General features: G+C 38.5%; 1 protein-coding gene across 1 annotated transcript in view; it reads right to left on the bottom strand.

Annotated features, from left to right (window-relative positions):
- Positions 1 to 21,610, bottom strand: part of LAMA2 (laminin subunit alpha 2) — a 772,405-nt gene that overhangs the window by 510,842 nt on the left and 239,953 nt on the right. Inside the window, exons 11-12 of the mRNA XM_044291170.1 lie at positions 11,617 to 11,718; positions 10,504 to 10,715 (exon numbers count right to left, since the gene is read on the bottom strand). Coding sequence (XP_044147105.1) covers positions 10,504 to 10,715; positions 11,617 to 11,718 — 314 coding nt within the window. The remainder of the gene's footprint in view (positions 1 to 10,503; positions 10,716 to 11,616; positions 11,719 to 21,610) is intronic.

Raw genomic sequence — 21,610 nt, 5'->3', positions numbered from 1 at the left:
AATTTGAGGCCTATTATTTAGGCGCTGGGTGACAGGAATACGTTTACGGACAGAATTAGACTGGGATATGCACAGTCGCGTGTGTGTCAAGTTATTGAGAATGACCCTATCAGCACCTTGATTCTAATATACCCTTTTAGGGATGTATTTAAAGTAGGCCTGATACAGCAGAAACCACTAATTTAGAGAATTGCTAAATTGGGAATTGTATTTCAACCCAGAACAAAAACTGTGCTTTGACGGACACTAAATAACTTGCCCAGCCAGAGCAATAACCACAGATTTAGCTGACTATAAATTTGAGGCCTAATATTTAGGCGCTGGGTGATAGGAATACGTTTACGGACAGAATTAGACTGGGATATGCACAGTAGCGTGTGTATCAAGTTATTGAGAATGACCCTATCAGCACCTTGATTCTAATTCACCCTTTTAGGGATGGATTTAAAGTAGGCCTGATACAGCAGAAACCACTAATTTAGAGAATTGCTAAATTGGGAATTGTATTTCAACCCAGAACAAAAACTGTGCTTTGACAGACACTAAATAACATGACCAGCTACAGCAATAACCACAGATTTAGCTGACTACAAATTTGAGGCCTAATATTTAGGCGCTGGGTGACAGGTATACGTTTACGGACAGAATTAGACTGGGATATGCACATTAGCCTATGTGTCAAGTTATTGAGAATGACCCTATCAGCACCTTGATTCTAATATACCCTTTTAGGGATAACTTTAAAGTAGGCCTGATAAAGCAGAAACCACAAATTTAGAGAATTGCTAAATTGGGAATTGTATTTCAACCCAGAACAAAAACTGTGCTTTGACGGACACTAAATAACTTGCCCAGCCACAGCAATAACCACAGATTTAGCTGACTATAAATTTGAGGCCTATTATTTAGGGGCTGGGTGACAGGTATACGTTTACAGTCAGAATTAGACTGGGATATGGCCAAAAAATAACCACACTATTGAGGGTTAAATGCACTTGGTGTGACAGCTTGACCGATGTAGGATATAGCCAAAAAACAACCACACTATTGAGGGTTAAATGCACTTGGTGACAGCTTGCTCCTGATGTGGTATATGGCCAAAAAATAACCACACTATTGATGGTTAAATGCACTTGGTGTGACAGCTTGACCGATGTAGGATATAGCCAAAAAACAACCACACTATTGAGGGTTAAATGCACTTGGTGACAGCTTGACCCTGATGTAGGATATAGCCAAAAAATAACCACACTATTGAGGGTTAAATGTACTTGGTGGCAGCTTGTGCTGGCGCACCACAAGACACAAAATGGCCGCCGATCACCCCAGAAAAAAGTGAATGAAAAACTCTGGGCAGCCTAAAAACAGTGAGCAATTGAATATCAGCAGTTCAATGATCCACAGCTGCAGATCAATCAATGAATGAAGTCTTTTGGAGGAGTTAATCACTGCCTAATCTCGCCCTAACGTCGCAGCTGCAACCTCTCCCTATACTGATCAGAGCAGAGTGACGGGCGGCGCTACGTGACTCCAGCTTAAATAGAGGCCGGGTCACATGGTGCTCTGGCCAATTACAGCCATGCCAATAGTAGGCATGGCTGTGACGGCCTCTTGGGGCAAGTAGTATGACACTTGTTGATTGGCTGCTTTGCAGCCTTTCAAAAAGCGCCAAGAAAGCGACGAACACCGAACCCGAACCCGGAATTTACGGGAAAAAAATCGGGTTCGGGTCTGTGTCACGGACACCCCAAAATTCGGTACAAACCCGAACTATACAGTTCGGGTTCGCTCATCCCTATTAAATGCTACATTAGACGCCTATAGACAGGTGAGCCTCTATATTGTTATTTTATTTACCTTGTAATATTATTACACTCCAGAAATACATCCAGGCCCCTCTTGAACTCATTTAGTGAATTCACCACTACCACCTCCTCAGGCAGAGAGTTCCATAGTCTCACTGCTCTTACCGTAAAAAATAGTCTTTTATGTTTGTGTAAAAACCTTCTTTCCTCCAGACACAGAGGGTGTCCCCTCCTCACTGTTATGTATGATCTCAGTTACTTAACCTTTCGAGCATCTTTGCATAAATGAATAGTACAAGTGACTATAAGAAACATGACCCTTATGACTCTTTTTTTGCTGATACATTTCTCACAATCACCCATAAGCACATTATAATATATCTTATAATAAAAAAATGTATTGTTCTCTTATTATCAGTTGTTCCCACCCCTGCACCCTAAACTAATGTCTCTGATCATTTTGATTAATCTGTCTTAGTCAGGAGCTGAATGAGACAGGAGAGACACACATAGACAATGAGACTGCACCATCTAAGTAGGCAGTTTCTATCTTAGCCCAAGTGCTTTACACATCCATACAAGTCAGTACTTCTCTATAATGTCCTTCATGATCCTAGGACTGCTTATGGGTGATTGCGATAAATTTATGAAGTAGATTATCCTCCACTTTCTGTGTACAGTGAATGGGAGATAGTCTCCACCCACCAGCTTATGGAGAATACAAATCTGTAGCAGACAGATGAGAAAACTACTAAAAATGCCACATACAAGTTATATAATGGCCAGATGACTGGTGGGTTCAGCTTCCTTCATTGAATTACCAGACAAATTGTCTGGCAAGATCAATTTACTATTACTATATTTTTTCCGTTGCTTATTGAGGTGAGACATTTTATTAATTTAACTTATGAATTTGAGAAATTACTAAATGCCAAAATATGCTTGTATATTTTTGGAGTATGGCTTTTTATCTAGTTTAATATGTTCAGGGACCCTGACTTCCTACTTAAGGTTCCATACAGCATCTTTGCAGAAATAATTTGCCCCTAACTCTGCAAAACTCTGTGTTAGCGTTACCTATTAGGGTCACATCCCATTCTTATGATACTCATGTTGAAACTCTTATAGGAACACATAGAGAGACTTGACCTTCAGTCTTCCGTAAAGACACTGGGCCAGATTTAATAATGCATCTGCTCCAAAATCCGTCTTTACAAAGTGGCACAAAATGGTGAAAATTTGCGCATTTAGGCTTTCTCCACTTTTTTTCTGACATGACTGAGAAGGTGACAGGGCTTATGGTGGAAAAGTAGACAGGACTTAAAGTGGTTGTCTCGCTTCAGCAAATTCGCATTTTTTAACACAGTGAACTTACTAATGGATTGTTATTATTCATATTGCTTCCTTTTCTGGTTTGATTCAATTTCCATTGCATTATATACTGCTCATTTCCATGGTTTTGACCACCCTGCAATCCAGTGGTGGCTGTGCTTGCACACTATAGGAAAAAGCACTAGACTATGTGCACTCCCATTGGCCGTGACCATAGAGGCTGGAAATTTTTCAAGCACGACCACCACTGATGGATTGCAGGGTGGTCATAACCATGGAAATGAGCAGTGTATAATGTGATGGAAATAATGAATGCAGCCAACAAAGGAGACAATATGTACAATCATACATTAGTATGTGCCTTGTATTAACTTCCTCTACATAGTAAATGCTTTTGCTGAAGTGAGACAACCCCTTTAAGATGCCTTTCTGGCATAAAAATCTGTCTCAGAGTAATCCAACCAATGGTTGCTTTAGAGTCAGAGAAAAGTGTACACAAAATGTATCATGCAGCCTGAAACACTGTAATTAATCTGGTGCAGGTGTACACAACCTGTCTAAGTGTATGCCACCCTTAGGATTAGTAAATCTGGCCACTGTCAGAGTGCAGACAGTCAGAGTGCAGGTCATCTAGTACCATGGAGGAATGTGGGGGCAGATTATAAATACCGAACAAGGCTCTACCACTTTAACAGCGGTGTCCTTTTAACATAGATTTTGCCATTATGCATTATTATAGTCATTTGACAATTTTACTTATTTTTCTTTATTGATATTCTGAAAATAAAATATCTCAAAAAAACATTACAATGACATTGAGAAGACCAGATATCTCTTTAACAGATAACTTGCACTCAGTCAAAATAACAAAAAAGCAACCCATAAACTCAAATAACAGATCTCAGTTGGTTTACTTTGATGCAAAGCTGGACACAGGAAGGCAATATTGTTGGTTGGGAATGAACAGTCATGCCATGTTAAATGTCCCATCTATGCTTCATATTAGAAAGCAATAAAAGAACAGGTTCCTCAGTATGCTGTCAGCTGCACAGATTAGAAACCTGATTTATTTTATTTTTTTCATTCCATTTCATCAATTCTCTTCCTAAACATTAGATCTAGTGCTTTTACTTCCTATTTCAGTATCTTCTTTTTTTATAGACCATCGTATGATGGCATGACATGTTCTCTCCCGCATACCTAAGGAGGAGTTTAAAATGTTAACACATTGTATAGTAATTAGAATGAGACTCTCCTTCAAAAATACATTTGTACCTATGAGTTTTTTAGTTGGTTGCTATAATTCATGCCCAATTTATCAAACATTGTAGGATATTTGACCTATTTGCTTCATCTTTAAAAAAAACACTTTTGTCTAGAGATGTTACTGTAGTTCTTGTATGCCACCTCCGTACTGGAGTAAAATTGTGTCTTTTTAAAAATGACAGCTGATAAATATTGTAGGCACCGAATTAACAATTTATTATGCCCACTTTGTAACCCACTTTTAAAAAGTGGTGAGAGTGGCTTAGAATCACTTAAAGTTTCTGGTGCAAAAGTAATGATAAATTAGCCCTAATACTTTTTCATACATCGTACACTTCTGTAATTTTAGTTGTGGAATCTGCACCAAAATTTCAAAAAAATTACTGTTACATTTAAAAAACCCGTTTACCTTCAACATAAAAATACATTTTGGATTCTAGACAAAAAAAATTCACTCAAAGGACCATTATTAAGAACACACTATCCACAGTGGTGTGACAAGGGTGTTTGGCACCCAGGGTGGGTCCTTTCTCTGCCCCTTTCAATACTTAAAAAATAATAATAATAAATTGCAACCCCCTCACAGTAGTATTGTCCTCATTGTACAACCTTCAGAGTAGTTTTGTCCACATTTTTGCCCCCTTAAAGTACTTATCCCTTCATTGTGCCCCTTCACAGTAGTTATGTCCTCATTGTGTCCCCTCACAGTAGTAATGTCTTATCTGTGCCCCCTTGACAGTTGAAATGCCCTCTCTGTTCGCCTTCAGAGTAGCTATGCCCTCACTGTGCCCCCATAACAGTAATAATGCCCTCTGTGCCGCTTCACAGTAATAATGCCCATTTAGTGCCTCATAACAGTTATGCACACCCACTTCACAGTACTAATGCTCTTTGTTCCCCCTTCACAGTAGAAATGCCATATCTGCCCCTTCATAGTAGTAATAACCATTCTGCCCCCTTCATAGTATGAAAACCCATTGTGCCCCCTTTATATTAGTAATGCCCTCTGTGCCCCTTCATAATAATAATGCCCATTGTACCCGCTTCATAATAGGAATGCCCATTGTGCTCCCTTCATACTAGTAATGTCCATTGTTCCCCTTTCACAGTAGTAATGCCTATTGTGCCCCCTTCATACGTATAATTCCCATTGTATACCATTTATAGTAGTAATGCCCATTGTGCCCCCTCAATAGTAGTAATACCCATTGTGACCCCTTCATAGCAGTAATGCCCATTGTGCCCCCTAATAGTAGTAATGCCCTCTGTGCTCACAGAGAAAGATCGCTCTGTAGCAATATGTGGGCGGAGCATATGCAGATTCTGGGCTGCAGGCTTTTCCCACACAGGCCAGCAGCGTGATACGTGCCTGCAGACTGAATGGTGGAGCAGGGAGAAGTCTCCCTGCTTCATCATTCAGTGTGGGAGAGAGGGAGTGTGGGGAGATGAGTGGTCAGTGAGTGACAGGACCGCAGCTCCCTGCGCTCCAGCAATGAGCGCTTCCATCTGTATTGATGGAAGCGCTCATTGCTTCTAGGCTCTGGCACCCCAGAGCGGGCACCCGGGGTGGACCGCCCCCCACGCCTTTCCCTTAGCACGCAACTGACTATCCATGAGTCAAGATGAGAATCTTCTCATTCTCTAAAGGAACCTGTAAAAATGCAGTAAAATCAGCAGGATGTAGGTTATAGAGCAGAAGAAGATGATTAGATTAATATATAGTTTATGGGTAAAGATTCAATAAAATGTATAATTTATTTATTTGAACCTTGGCTTTTTATGCTGGGACCAACCACATGACTTCTAAGTACTGAAAGCCCAATGTTTAAATAAATAAATTACACATATTACTGAATCTTTTCCCATAAACTATATATCAATCAGCTCCTTCTACTCAATATCATGCTGCCTGCAGATTGCACTGCATTTTCATTGTGATATGTGCCCTTTAACTAAACCTTGTTTCCTCATCTTTCATGCTTAGTACACTTGGATGTGATACAAAACTGCTATTCATGAAACCTTTTTTACACTGAAGTAACATAAATTTGAATTCCACGATTTATGTCAGATTGTGCTATTTGGAAAATTGAGTTTTAAAGTGATTAACAGTTACACAGGTTAGTAGTCTGTTGCTGAGAATGTGTTTCTTTATGTGTCTTTATTCCTAATAAATTGCAATTTAACACAAAATACTTGCACTTAGGGGAATGAAGTCCCTTAGCAGAGAAACTGATTGACTCTTGAAGATCCTAAAACAAAATGCACTTAAAGTATTGGTAGCTTTATATCAGATATGTTCATATTGTGAAGATATGAATTTATATTGGGGTCTTTAGGAATAAAACATTAACACGTTTTATTTGTTTTTCTTGCCTTTCCTTTTTAGTTTAAAAATGCTGCTGCAGATATTATGTACGTTAATCACTTAAGAGCCCAACTCTTTTATGTCTTAGGGACAAATCAATTATTATTTTTTATCCATGCAAGAGCTACAGTCTTACATTTCTGTCGCTGTGTTTGGGCTTGCTAGTTATGAGATGAATTGCATTTTTTAATGTCACCATTTTGGTGTACATTAGGTACAAAATGTATCTAGCTTTGTAATGTTGTTCTATCTATGTACAGTATAAAGGTTTTTTTTAAAAGAGAAAATATTTTTGAGATGCTCCATTCCAAGACCCACAACATTTTTATATTTTCACTGTGATGGAGCTTTAAAGGGCTTGTTTTTTTGTACCATATTGGGTTACATATGATTTGAATCATGTTTTAATCAGATTTGTGGGCACAAATGAAAACTTGCAAGTGAACTCCAGCACATCTTGGGGGGAGATTTGTTATCTTATGGAATGCAGACTAATAATGATACATTTGTAGTTGGGGTTATTATAGATATGATAACACTAATTTTGTTCAGCTTCTCTATTATTTATATATTTTATATAAATATAAAAGTGGTTATCCAACCCCTTACAAGTGATGTCCTATCTTCGAGATAGACTATCACTGTTTTATCAATGGGGGGGGGGGGGGGTCATCAAGCCAAGACACCCATGCTAAGCACTGAAGCATCATGCAATACATGAAGTCATGAAACAGGCAGAGGTAAGGGCAGGTGGAGTAACTTGTAAATCCATGAAAGAGTACAGAGGTCAGGGCAAGCGGCTCATAGTGAGTACAGTGAACAAGCACAGGTAAGGTCAGGTGGCAGAGAGTTGGTATCCAGGAAACAGGCAGAAGTCAGTACACAGACACACAAATGGATTATAGCTCTGTTTCATGGCCTGGCAAGCAAGTGAAACCAAAAGGAATCTATTGTTCAAGCCAGGGGTGGAACAAACAGCCCAGCATATATTGGAGGGCTTATGAGATCATTAGTCAAACAACTCAACACAAAGCAAAACGGGGAAATAACCCTTGAAATTTCCTTGTCTGATAAAATCCTGACTTTTCTACCAATTTATTCAGTAAATATTTATTTATTTTACATTTAATGTAGGGCTCACATATTCCTCAGTGCTTTACAGACATTATCATTATCATCACTTACTTTCCCCAACTGAGGTCACAATCTAAGTTCGCTATCAATATTTCTTTGAAGTGTGGGAGGAAATCAGAGTACCCAGATGAAATCTAGGCGAACACAGGGAGAGCATACAAACTCTATGAAGGTGTTGTCCTTAGTCATATTTGAATCTAGGACCCCTGCGCTGTAAGGTACCAGTGCTAACCACTGAGCCACTGTCCCTAAACAGTCTCCTAGGATTTCCAGCATGTGTCTTTTATTGATTTCTGACATATTCAACACATCTCATATCGTGAGGTTAGCTCAGAATGGCTTCTGTGTCTTCTGAGCAAGCTCAGAAACTCAAGGTCCTTCCAAAATCCTGCCCCAATTGGCTCAAATGCTGTCTGTCAGGCTCTAAGTCAATCAGGGCAAGCTCCCCTCCCTCCAATGGTCATGTTAGCCTCTGTTTTCTTCTTCCCAACTGTTTCTCGCTAATTTTCACTGTAAAACAGAGTTGGCACTGTTTTCCACAATATGTCCTAAGTGAATCATCAAAACTTTGGATTCATTCGGTTTCAGAATGTATTTGAAATTTGTAATGAATATGAATCATTTACAATTTATTTGCTTATCTTTACTTCCAATATTATATGTGTTTATATATTTTTCTACATACCATTAATATGATGCACATCTGGCTCCATTTTTGCAGTTATCAATGTAAAACATTTATAATGTGGGTAGCAACTTATTCAGTCCAAGTCACAGGTTTTAAACTGCTATTAAAAGTAAGTGGTACATAAGAGAATGACTTCATATTGTTATACTGTATAGTCACCTCACATAACCCTCTCATTTTAGTTTTTGTCACCTTTTCCATATTCAAGACCCTTTACTATGTCTAAAAAGGTTGCATTTTGTACAAACTGTCACAAGGTAGGCAAATGAACCTGAATCATAAGAGCTGACAGGTATGAGAAAAACAGGACGTTTCATACATTTCAAATGAATTCCACTGTAGGTAGAAATAATATTCCTTAAAATATAAATAGCATACAGTACCATATAGTAATAAATGTTAAATTAAATATGTGATGGAATAGCAGCTTCATATCAGGGATATCATTAGATTTCTACATGTATGAAATATTTGCATTGTTTTTAAATAACCACATATAATATTTTAACTGACAATCTACAATATTTACTTCTACCAATAACCTTTTATTTTAGCTCCCCTCCCCCCATTATCCAGATTTAGCCATTGTCCATTGAAAGTAACACAGGAATATCTACGCCCACCATCTCTTTGTCTTCATTTGTCTTGTCCTGAACTCTTCATAACTATATGTGGGCCCCCAGGGTTCTGGGTGGCTTGTAAAAATAGGTCACTTTTACCAATGTTCAAGAGAAAGCATTTGTGAGCTGGAGGAACTTGAGCAGGTCATTTTATATCTCACAGTAAATGTTGGAAATGTGCTCATATCAGAATATTGAGCTATATAAAAGTTTCACTAATGATTGTGATTTTTAATTTGTCTATAAAAATGTTTGCTGTCTTTAATTTTGTGTTAGATGTCCAGAGAAAATTAAAACTCAGGTTGGCTACTCTAGTAGGCTCCACACTAGCTGCTATGCTCCTTATTCTGGTAACTATACATATACATTTACACTAGTTGAAAATAACCAAAAGTTTGTAATCCTTCACACCTCTCAGCATCATAGACCCCTTTTGGTGTATTATGGGGGAATGCAATAATACAGCTGTTTTCCTGCTTATCTTTTTCTCCTGGTTCGAGGTATCCCAAAATGAATAATTTCCGGCTTTGACAAAAAATAAACTTTTGGTTTACTGCCGGTGTTCTTGTATCAAGAAGAAAGGTAAGGATGGACACATCTCTATATTTTTTTAGAAAGGAAAGAAGGAGTTCTTATTTTATAGTTTTTTTTTTATATCTTGATAACTGGCCAATAATCTATCACATAGGTGAGAAGTCTCATATTAAAGTTTATTCCACAACTTGTGTACATGCACACAATAGTCATCTAAATTCAGTAATTTATCACAAAGCGAAAGGGAGGTAACAAATCAAGATACAACTGATCAAGGAAGGTATCTGGATCAACCTCAGTCTAGTAGGTGTCCCATTGTTCCCAGATTGCAGAACATATATCCAATTTGTTATTTACCATAGCAGTAAGCTATTCCATTGTACGGGCATCTTGGACTTGTTTATGGAAGTCTAAAACTAATGGGTAAGCTGCACAATTCCAATTTGGAGCAACTAAGTACTTAACTGGACAAAGGATAAGTAGCAGCAGACAAACATGGTGTTTTGGAATGTCTAAGGGGGGTACTGCTAGTAAAAATGTGATTGGATCCAGTAATAACTATATATCAGGTCAAGAGATGATGATCCAATAGTGAGAAATAGAGGAAAGTTCCAGAATATATGAAAGAGGGAGGATCCAGAGGATTCCACAGTGCAAACATATCCTTATACTTTAATTTTATATTACTTTACATTTAATTTACAGGTAAATGCAATAATTATTATTTTTGCAAAGTATTTGAATTACTATGTTTACCGATAGATTGCATCTGGTTGGTTGCTATACGTTGCTCTGATAAGAAGTCTTTTAACATTTGCCATGACTGTCATGAAGTCCTCTCTGCTGACTTGATAACCTGTTGAGTGCATTTTGAAGTATTCTGGATGCAGTACTACTTTTACTGTGCGTTCTTCGAAGGGGTGCAAGTCAGCTTCATATTGTGAGGTACTAATCCATATTCCATTGCCCTGCAAATATATTTTAAATGTAATCAGTTTTGTAAGACAATAAATGTAAGGTAAAAATGAGTTGATATTTTTTCTTAAAGTGATCTTCTCTAACCCCTTCGACAGGGCCATGTTTATGCTGTAGTATTTATACTCAAGTTGAGCAAGCAAACATTATGGTTTGGAGAAGGACTCTCATAGCTTATCTCCCCAGAGAACAAAATGATCACTCATAAAAAGTCAACTTGCCTGACCCTTCTTTCCCCCAACATCATCTGAGGAGAGTCAGCACACCGCAAAACAAATCAAATAGTTGTCAAGCTCTGCAAAATTTACTGGATGGGCTAATGATAATCTAATGTTTATGAGCATCTAAAGATGTTCCACTTCTACATCATTTTAGACCTTGTGTGTAAAGTGCTTATTTTTAATATCTAATTCCTGACGTAGCATCCAGACTCTGCATTAGTCTCCTAATCAAAAATTACTGCAAAATAGGGATCTATGATTCTTAATCTATTATTCTTAAGTTCTGAACCAGCATTAGGTTAAGCCCTCTTTTCTTTTTGGTTGGTGTGCTTATTTTCTTAGTAGATCAATTGAGTAGCTTACACATACAATCCTACAATGTTTAGAGGTTTGCCAACAAATGCATTCTCCATTCAAGTAGTTATTTTGCCCTTACTCACTCATAGCATTTCATGTATTCTTAAATTATTCCACTTCATTGTTTTCTATATAATTTTTAGGAAATGTACAGCCAGAAAAAAATAAAAAAAACAAAGTGAAATGTAATACTGCTTCTGCCTGTCCTATCATTGGTTTGGCCTTACAAAAGAAACATACTTGAATTGCTGTTTACGCTTTTTGCTAATATATACATCTAGATTCACAAAGTGGACTTGATGAAATACCTCCTCACCTCAATAATGATGCTTGAATGATCTGTGAACTCCTCAGCCTCGTCTTTTACAGATGTGTCATAGGAGATTGTGTATGTTAAATGTCCTCCCACTGCCACAACCTACATGAGATCAAAATGCATTGATTAGTCTTTATTATTTTATAAGCCGTAGGCTTTTCAGTCTGTTCTTTCACTTGACTGATGTTAATTGATTCATTTTGAATATTGATTGAAAGAAGTTAAACTTAGAAAGTAAACAGAAAATCAATAGAAATTGACATAGTTGTTATTATTAGTGACATGAACATTCTCCTTGTCATTACCTAAAATCTGCAAATACCCGTCAATCACAGCACATGATTCTAAATAACAATGTACTCATATGCTGGTAAAAGTTGTTCTGTATGTAAAATCTTACTTTGTCTAAAATGAAACAGAAACGACTAACGTACTTCTTCCTTCACACCTTACTAATAAGTCCAAACTCTAGTATGCCCCCGAAAGAGGAAATATTGCATATGTTTCCTTCAAAATAGGACAGTGGGAATAACAGTGTGAACTTTTAATTCTAAAGATTATTCTAAATAATTTAACGGACATATACAACATCAAGCTGTGTTCGAAAATCCTCCATGGGCAGATAGGATTATTTAGTGCACTGCATGTAAAACAAGTGATTAAATAGGTAAAAGCCGCAGCAGGCTGCATTTAAGACTGAGTAATGAATAGTTTGATCTGTGAGTTGAGAGCTCAGACCTCATATTTAATACAGGACACATGAAAAATGCAAAGTACCAGAAAGATTTGCCTGTTATGAATCACACAGTTATGCATGACAGCAGAGGTCAAGTAACCATATATCTTTACACTATTCAAAGCCCAAATTATATATTCCAAGGGACCATATTATTTTAATCATTTACTCTTATTTATTGCAGTAGAAAATCAAAATAATCTTCCTATTAAAAGCAAAAAAAATTGACTAAAGAGATATTTCAGCTTTAGTTACCCTTTGGCATGGCACTGATTGGACAACGATTGCCAGATTGAGAGGAATTATAGGATTATTTCTATGTGGACATTTATGACATATCCACATCATAGGCCATTAATATCTGAAAAGGGTCTTACTTATTGGAGAACTGAGCCCTATATTATGTTCTCCATTGTATGGAAAGTTGGTGGGTCTTACTTCCTTCACTTCTCTAGGAGATTCAAAAATAGGCAGTTAAGCAGGCTTGAAATATTTTAGGAATGCCTGTGGCAATTATGGAGACAGCCAATGTGCCAATCCTCAATTAACAGCATGCTCAAGAAGAGGCTTCATTCTCAAAATAAGTTATGTTAGTATGCTTCAAATGTCCAGATGGGTATAACCCTTTAAGAAGCACCACGAGTTTAGCTGCAATTTGTTGGTGATATCAGGATAACACAGCAGCACAGTAATCTAAAATAAATTAATCTAAAGTAAAAGAAGTAAAGATCTGAGTTATGAAACTTGGGGGGATTTATAAGCATTAACAAAAGCTGTGACCTTTTATTTCTGGGCAACAACCCACAGGCCAACTCCAGTGTTATATTGGCATGCCTCATAAAACTATAACTGGAAAACTTCTTTAAGATAAAAGAGGTCCAGCTTTTTTTTAACACAATTGCCATCACTAGCTGATAGACGGGGGCGGAGGTCCAACACCTCACACCAATGTTGATCAACTGCTCTGTGTTTCAGCAATGGAACTACACACAGCACTGTCAACATTGTAGTAGACAGTGCTCATAACTGGTGCACTGCTCAAATTCACTTCAATGTTGACAGTGCTATATACACCAGCACTGACTTTCAGCAATGGAGCTACACAGAAAAGCTGATCGGCAGGTGTATTGTCAGGGAATTTTTTTAAGTACTGATTGGGTCTGTCCCTTTAATTCTGTTCTCTTTCATTATTACCATTCTGTGTAATGATGTTCCTTGCAATCTAGTATCCATCCCCCGTTGTGCTGATAAGACCCACATTCCTGAGTGATCACAGAGATATGGGTGCTGCACACTGAAGGAGGGGCTAAAATGTTTCAACTCTGTGGCATACATTTACTCAGGGCACTCCATTGAAGACTTAAAGGGCTTCTGTCAGCCCACTAAACCGTTTTTTTTTTTTTTTGGGTTTACTAATAATCCCTATACTGCGATCTCTGCATACATAAGCTAAATAATAATTTTGGTTGAGTAGAATTTGATAAAAAGGTATTTTTAAAATATGCAAATTACCTTGCTACCAGCAAGGTAGGGCGGCTACTTGCTGGTAGCAGCCACATCCTCCGATCCTAATGATGCCCCCTCCGCATTGTGATTGACAGGGCCAGGGAATGGGATCGTTCTCTGCTGTTCCTGCCTGTTTGCATTTAAAATCTGGCGCCTGCGCCGTGGCCGTACCTATCTTCAATCTGAGCAGGCGCACTGAGAGGCGGCCACTTGCTCGGCCGCTCCATCCTCAATGCGCCTGCGCCGATGACGTCACATCTACACTCGGCGCAGGCGCATTGAGGATGGAGCGAGCGAGCGTCCGCTCCTCAGTGCGCCTGCGCCGATTAAAGATAGGTACGTCCGCGGCGCAGGCGCCAGATTTTGAATGCAAACAGGCAGGGCCAGCAGAGAACGATTCCGTTCCCTGGCCCTGTCAATCACAATGCGGAGGGGGCGTCATTAGGATCGGAGGATGCGGCTGCTACCAGCAAGTAGCCGCCCTACTTGCTGGTAGCAAGGTAATTTACATATTTTAAAAATACCTTTTTATCAAATTCTACTGAACCAAAATTATTATTTAGCTTATGTATGCAGAGATCACAGTATAGGGATTAATAGTAAACAAAAAAAAAAAAAAAACGGTTTAGTGGGCTGACAGAAGCCCTTTAATTCCACGTAGGATGTGAGTATTGATTTGCCCTATTTCTTGTACATCCTGGGGTATCGTCCAGTTAGCCTGTGTAAGCTTATTTATTCTCAAATTTTTCAAATTCACATAACGTTACAGCAGGGGATTGGTGAGGCAGACCCCCACCAATCAGCAAGTGATGGACTATCCTGCGGATAGGCCATCACTTGAAAAAAGACTGGACAAGCTCCTTGATGTCGCTTTTTTCTTCTTCATGAAAGGGCTGCCTTTAAATATTTTAAACTGACTTAATTTTGTCATTTTTTCACATCTATATTTTAGACTATCAAAAAAATTGCTATTGCATCAAAAAGTAATGCCAAGCTGGATTCTCCTTTACAAACTAAGCAGAAAGGTGCTATGCTTTTTGCAGTGAAGTAACTGAAAGAATTGAGGCATCTATCACATGTGAACCTTAACTTCAACCACTATTTAGCAAGAGCTATAAGAAAGTAAATTGATAAACTTGCTCTTGGAACTTGGCTACATCACTTCTTTTGTCCGGCAGCTTTTTAAATTATATTTTAATTTTTCTGACAATTATTATTCATATGAAGTAACCTAAAATTATTACATTAGAAACCAACTGCAGGCATGGGAAGTAATATGTGACTTCTCCTTCACTTGTCTGACAATTAGAAGAGGCAAGCACTTGGATTAATAGTCTTGTTTCTTATTAACCCCTTCCTGACCGCAATCCATATATATACGTGATAGCTGCACATACCCCGTGCAGCTACCACGTGTATAGATGTCATGGCAGTAATGCTGGCAAGGGACCAATCAGAGTGGCCCCTTGCTGACAATCGATCCGATTGGTTAGTCTGTGCAGACTAACCAATCGGATCGCGGCAGTGAAAAAATGCTGGATTCAGGCTCTGATCTGCACTCTGCAAATTAGGTAGTGTCCTCGTGCCCCCCCGATCTGTGCCCCCCCAAGCTTCCCCTTGTGTCCGCCTGCCGCTGAAGCTTATCTCCTGCCTCCTGCCCTGATGCAGTCTGTCCCCTCCCCACCCTATACATTCCTCCTGCCCCCATTTCGTGATGCACCTCCCTGAATGTTGGCCGTACCCCCCGTTCCAGTACTGCCCCCGATGCCGTGCGGTCCCCTTGCTGTGTGTGATGGCGGCGGCTCCACTCCTGAGCCACCGCCATCAGCAGAGAGTGTCAGCTCTATGCTGACACTCTGCTGTAACCCCATAGATGCAGCGGCAGTGGCATTTATGGGGTTAATAGAGGGAGGGGGCTCCCTCTCCACCATCGGGGCTGCCACGCTGCGATGGCAGCACCCGATGGTTGCCATGGCAACCGGACGCTTTGCAAAAGCATCCGCTGTTGCCACATACAGGACATCTGATTGTATTACACTTTGCAATGCAAGAGCATTGCAAAGTATAGTACAGCCATCAGCCCCACTGGATCTTCAAGATCCAAGAGGGACTTGATAAAAAAAGAAAGTGAAAATAATAAAAGTAAAAATAAATAAATAAATAAAAATGTAAAATTAAAAAAATAAACCTTTTCCTATAAAAAAAGAAAAAAAAAACTACACATATTAGTTATCACCGTGTCCGTAACGACCGTCTCTATAAATATATCACATGATATACCCCGTCCGATAAACACCATAAAAAAATAAAATCAAAACTGTGTAAAAAAAGCCATTTTTGTGACCTTACATCACAAAAAGTACAACAGCAAGCGATCAAAAAGGCTTATGACCCCCAAAATAGTACCAATCAAACCGTCACCTCATCCCGCAAAAAAATGATACCCTATTTAAGACAATCGCCCAAAAAATAAAAAGCTATGGCTCGCAGACTATGGAGACACTAAAACATCATTTTTTTGGTTTCAGAAATGCTATCATTGTGTAAAACTTAAATAAATAAGAAAAAGTATACATATTAGGTATTGCCACGTCCGTAACAATCTGCTCTATAAAAATGTCACATGACCTAACCCCTCAGATAAATACTGTAAAAATAAATAAATGAAAACTGTTCCAAAACAGCCAATTTTTTGGTTACCTTGCCCCATAAAGTGTAATAATGAATGATCAAAAAATCCTATGTACCCAAAAAATGGTACCAATAAAAACCTTAACTCTTTCTGCAAAAAATAAGCGTTAAATAATTATGGCGTTCAGAAAATGGACACACAAAAACATAATTTCTTTTTCAAAACTGCTTTATTATGTAAAACTGAAACAAACAAACAAAGAAAGTAGACACATTTGATATCATTGCGTCCGTAACAACCTGCTCTATAAAAATAGCACATGATCTACCCTGTCAGATGAATCTTGTAAAAAAAAAAAACTTTGCCAAAACAGCCATTTTTCAGTTACCTTGCCTCACAAAAATCTTATTATAGAGCAATTAAAAATCATATGTACCCCAAAATAGTACCAATAAAACTGGCACCTTATCCCCTAGTTTCCAAAATAGGGTCACTTTTTGGGAGTTTCTACTGTATGGGTGCATCAGGGGGGCTTTTAATGGGACAAGGCATCTAAAGCCAGTTTAGCTAAATCTGCCTTCCAAAAACCATACGGCGTTCCTTTCCTTCTGCGCCCTGCTGTGCGCACTTACATCAGTTTACGACCACATGTGGGGTGTTTCTGTAAACCACAGAATTAGGGTAATAAATGTTGAGTTTTGTTTGGCTGTTAACCCTCAATGTGTTAAAGAAAAAAATGCAATAAAATGTAAATTCTGCCAAAAAAGTGAAATTTTGAAATTTCATCTCCATTTTCCTTTAATTCTTGTGGAACACCTAAAGGGTTAGCAAAGTTTGTAAAATCAGTTTTGAGTAACTTGAGGGGTGTAATTTCTACAATGGGGTCATTTATGGGGGGAGGTTTCCACTATGTATGCCCCACAAAGTGACTTCAGTCCTGAACTGGTCCTTAAAAAGTGGGTTTGGGAAATTTTCTTAAAAATTTTAAGAATTGCTTCTAAACTTCTAAGCCTTCTAACGTCCTAAAAAATAAAATGACAGTTTCCAAAATGATGCCAACATGAAGTAAACATATGGGAAATGTTAAGTAGTAAATATTTTATTAGGTATGACTTTCTGTTTTAGAAGGAGAGAAATAGAAATTTAGAAAATCTAAATAAAGGTGAAATATATTGACTCAAGTTTATGACTATCAGGAAGTACAATATGTCACGAGAAAACAATCTCAGAATGGCTTGGATAAATAAAAGTGTTCCAAAGCAATTACCACATAAAGTGACGCATGTCAGATTTGTAAATTTTGACCTGGACACTGGGGCATCAATGACCCTTGGTCATGAAAGGGTTAAATATCCAGAAATATACTAAGGATGAGCGAACCAGTTCAGACCGAACTGGTAGACAAACCCGAATCATTATAGCAAGAGCATAAGTATATTTTCAAGATGACAATTCATGCTTATATATAATTCAGTTTCTACTTTAACCCCTTCCTGACCAGCACAGTAATAGTACAGCGCAGCGGTACGTGACTTGCCGCCCAGCGCTGTACTATTACAGCCCGCTGATGGGGTGGGTGCAGTATCTGTGCCCCCCCCGATCACAAAAAGTGCAACACCAAGCAATAAAAAAGGTGTATTTCCCACTAAATTATACCAATAAAACCGTCACCTTATCCTACAAAAAATTAACCCCTACATATTAAAATTGCTAAAAAAATAAAAAAATATAGCTCTCATAACATGGAGACACTAAAACAATTTGTTTTGTTTCAAATATGCTATTATTGTGCTAAAGTGAAATAAATAATACATATACATATATATATATATATATATATATATATACATATATATATATTAGGTAACGACGCATCCTTAACAACCAGTTCGATAAAAATATCACATGACCTAACCCCTCAGGTGAACACCGTAAAAAAATAAAAAATAAAAACGATATGAAAAAAAGCTATTTTTGTCACATTACATCACAAAAAATGCAACACCAAGTGATCAAAAAGACATATACCCCCAAAATAGTACCAATCAAAATATCACCTCATCCCGCAATAAAGGATACCCTACCCTATCACTCTCAGACAAAGGAGACACTAAAATATGTTGTTTTTTTTGCTTCAAAACTGCTATTATTGTGCTAAAGTTAAATAGATTTTTTATTTTTATTTTTTCTTACAAAGTCTCATATTCCACTAACTTGTGACAAAAAATAAAAACTTCCATGAACTCACTATGCCCATCAAGAAATACCTTGGGGTGTCTTCTTTCCAAAATGGGGTCACTTGTGGGGTAGTTAAACTGCCCTGGCATTTTAGGGGCCCTAATGCGTGAGAAGTAGTTTGGAATCTAAATGTGTAAAAAAATGCCCTGTGAAATCCTAAAGGTGCTCTTTAGAATTTGTGCTCCTATGCCCACCTAGGCTGCAAAAAAGTGTCACACATGTGGTATTGCCGTACTCAGGAGAAGTTGGGCAATGTGTTTTGGGGTGTCTTTTTACATATACCCATGCTGGGTGAGAGAAATATCTCTCTAAAAGTCAACTTTTCACATTTTTTTATACAAAGTTGTCAATTTAGAGAGATATTTCTCTAACCCAGCATGGGTATATGTAAAAAGACACCCCAAAACACATTTCCCAACTTCTCCTCAGTACGGCGATACCACATGTGTGACACTTTTTTGCAGCCTAGGTGGGCAAAGGGGCACAAATTCTAAAGAGCACCTTTAGGATTTCACAGGGCATTTTTTACACATTTGGATTTCAAAATACTTCTCACGCATTAGGGCCCCTAAAATGCCAGGGCAGTATAACTACCCCACAAGTGACCCCATTTTGGAAGGAAGACACCCTAAGGTATTTGCTGATGGGCATAGTGAGTTCATAGAAGTTTTTATTTTTTGTCGCAAGTCAGCGGAAAATGATGATTTTTATTTTATTTTTATTTTTTTCTTACAAAGTCTCATATTCCACTAACTTGTGACAAAAAATTAAAACTTCCATGAACTCACTATGCCCATCGCGAAATACCATGGGGTGTCTTCTTTCCAAAATCGGGTCACTTGTGGGGAATTTATACTGCCTTGGCATTTTAGGGGCCCTAATGCGTGATAAGTAGTTTGAAATCCAAATGTGTAAAAAAATGCCCTGTGAAATCCTAAAGGTGCTCTTTTGAATTTGTGCCTCTTTGCCCACCTAGGCTGCAAAAAAGTGTCACACATGTGGTATCGCTGTACTCAGATGAAGTAGGGCAACGTGTTTTGGGGTGTATTTTTACATATACCCATGCTGGGTGAGAGAAATATCTCTCTAAAAGTCAACTTTTCACATTTTTTTTATACAGAGTTTTTATTTTAGAGAGATATTTCTCTCACCTAGCATGGGTATATGTAAAAAGACACCCCAAAACACATTGCCCAACTTCTCCTGAGTACGGCAATACCACATGTGTGACACTTTTTTGCAGCCTAGGTGCGCAAAGGGGCACAAATTCCTTTTAGGAGGGCATTTTTAGACATTTGGATTCCAGACTTCTTCTCACGCTTTAGGGCCCTTAAAATTCCAGGGCAGTATAAATACCCCACATGTGACCCCATTTTGGAAAGAAGACACATGAAAGGTATTTCATGTAAGTTTTTATTTTTTTGTCACAAGTTAGTGGAATATGAGACTTTGTAAGAAAATCATTTTCTGCCAACTTGTGACAAAAAAAAAATTCTATGAACTCAGTATGCCCATCAGCGAAGACCTTAGGGTGTCTTCTTTCCAAAATGGGGTCATTTGTGGGGTGTTTGTACTGCCCTGGCATTTGAGGGTCTCCGCAATCATTACATGTATGGCCAGCATTAGGAGTTTCTGCTATTCTCCATATATTGAGCATACGGGTAATGAGATTTTTTTTTTCGTTCAGCCTCTGGGCTGAAAGAAAAAATTAACTGCACAGATTTCTTCATTTGCATCGATCAATGTGGATGAAAAAATCTCTGCCCAAAAAAAAAAGGAGGGGAAAGGAGTCTGCCAGGACATAGGAGCTCTGCCCAACATCCAAACCCACTTAGCTCGTATGCCCTGGCAAACCCGATTTCTCCATTCACATCAATCGATGTGGATGAATAAATCATTGTCGGGATTTTTTTTATTATTTTTTTATATGCAAAGTGTTTGCCAAAGCATATAAACACCACCGCCCCCTCAGCTCATATGTCTCGGCAAACGTATCTTTTACTGCAGAGGAGAAATCCCATCTTGCAGCGCCGCATACACCGACTTTTGTGTAATCTGACAGCAGCGCAATGCTTCTGTCAGAATGCACATCAGTGCTACAGCTAGTCGATCGGTTGGTCCACCTGGAAGGTAAAAAAAAAAAGAAAAAACCAGGCCGCAACGCAATAAATTTATTAAATTTATAATAACATTTGAACGGAACATATAAACTTTATTTAACTTTTTGAACAGAACGTTAACTTTTTTGCTTCCCGGTGATTTTTTTATTTTTATTTTTTTTACCTTTATAGGACAAACCTCTCCTTCCCCATGGGACAATGTGCAAAGCGCAAATCAACCAGAGATGTGGCGAAGTACATTATGCACTTTGTCCCAGGTGAATGGAGAGGTTTGCAGCAGCTCTCTGTGAATGGGCCCTAATAGCCCTGTGTGCCTGTCCTGTGAAATGCAATCCCTATGCTAAGTGTACCTGTGCGTGGTACTTCCGAAAACACTCCCCTAAGCATAGGGCAGGGTGGTCAGGACAGTCAGGACAGAAATAGCGGGTGTCAAGCCTTATTCCACTCCTGCTAGAGACACCAATTTTTTTTTTCGGGGTGGCGGTTGGTTTGAGGTACCGGCAACGACACTGGGGAAATGTCACTCGTGTAGACGGCTCACTACACTGGTGGTTGGGGCCACGGAACCTCCTGGATACAGGAGGTTCTTGATGATCTCTTCCTAAAATTTGAGGAAGGATCTTGTTCTCCCAGCCTTACTGTAGAGAACAAAACTATTATATACAGCCAATTGAATCAAATATACAGATACCTTCTTATACCAGCCTCTGGTTCTGAGGGAAAGTAAATAGGGAGCCAACATCTGGTCATTGAAGTCCACCC

The sequence above is a fragment of the Bufo gargarizans genome, chromosome 4 (assembly GCF_014858855.1).
Source record: "Bufo gargarizans isolate SCDJY-AF-19 chromosome 4, ASM1485885v1, whole genome shotgun sequence".
Classification (NCBI taxonomy): Eukaryota; Metazoa; Chordata; class Amphibia; order Anura; family Bufonidae; genus Bufo; species Bufo gargarizans.
Note: the sequence above shows the minus strand (reverse complement) of the source record. Positions and strands in the feature narration are given on the sequence as shown.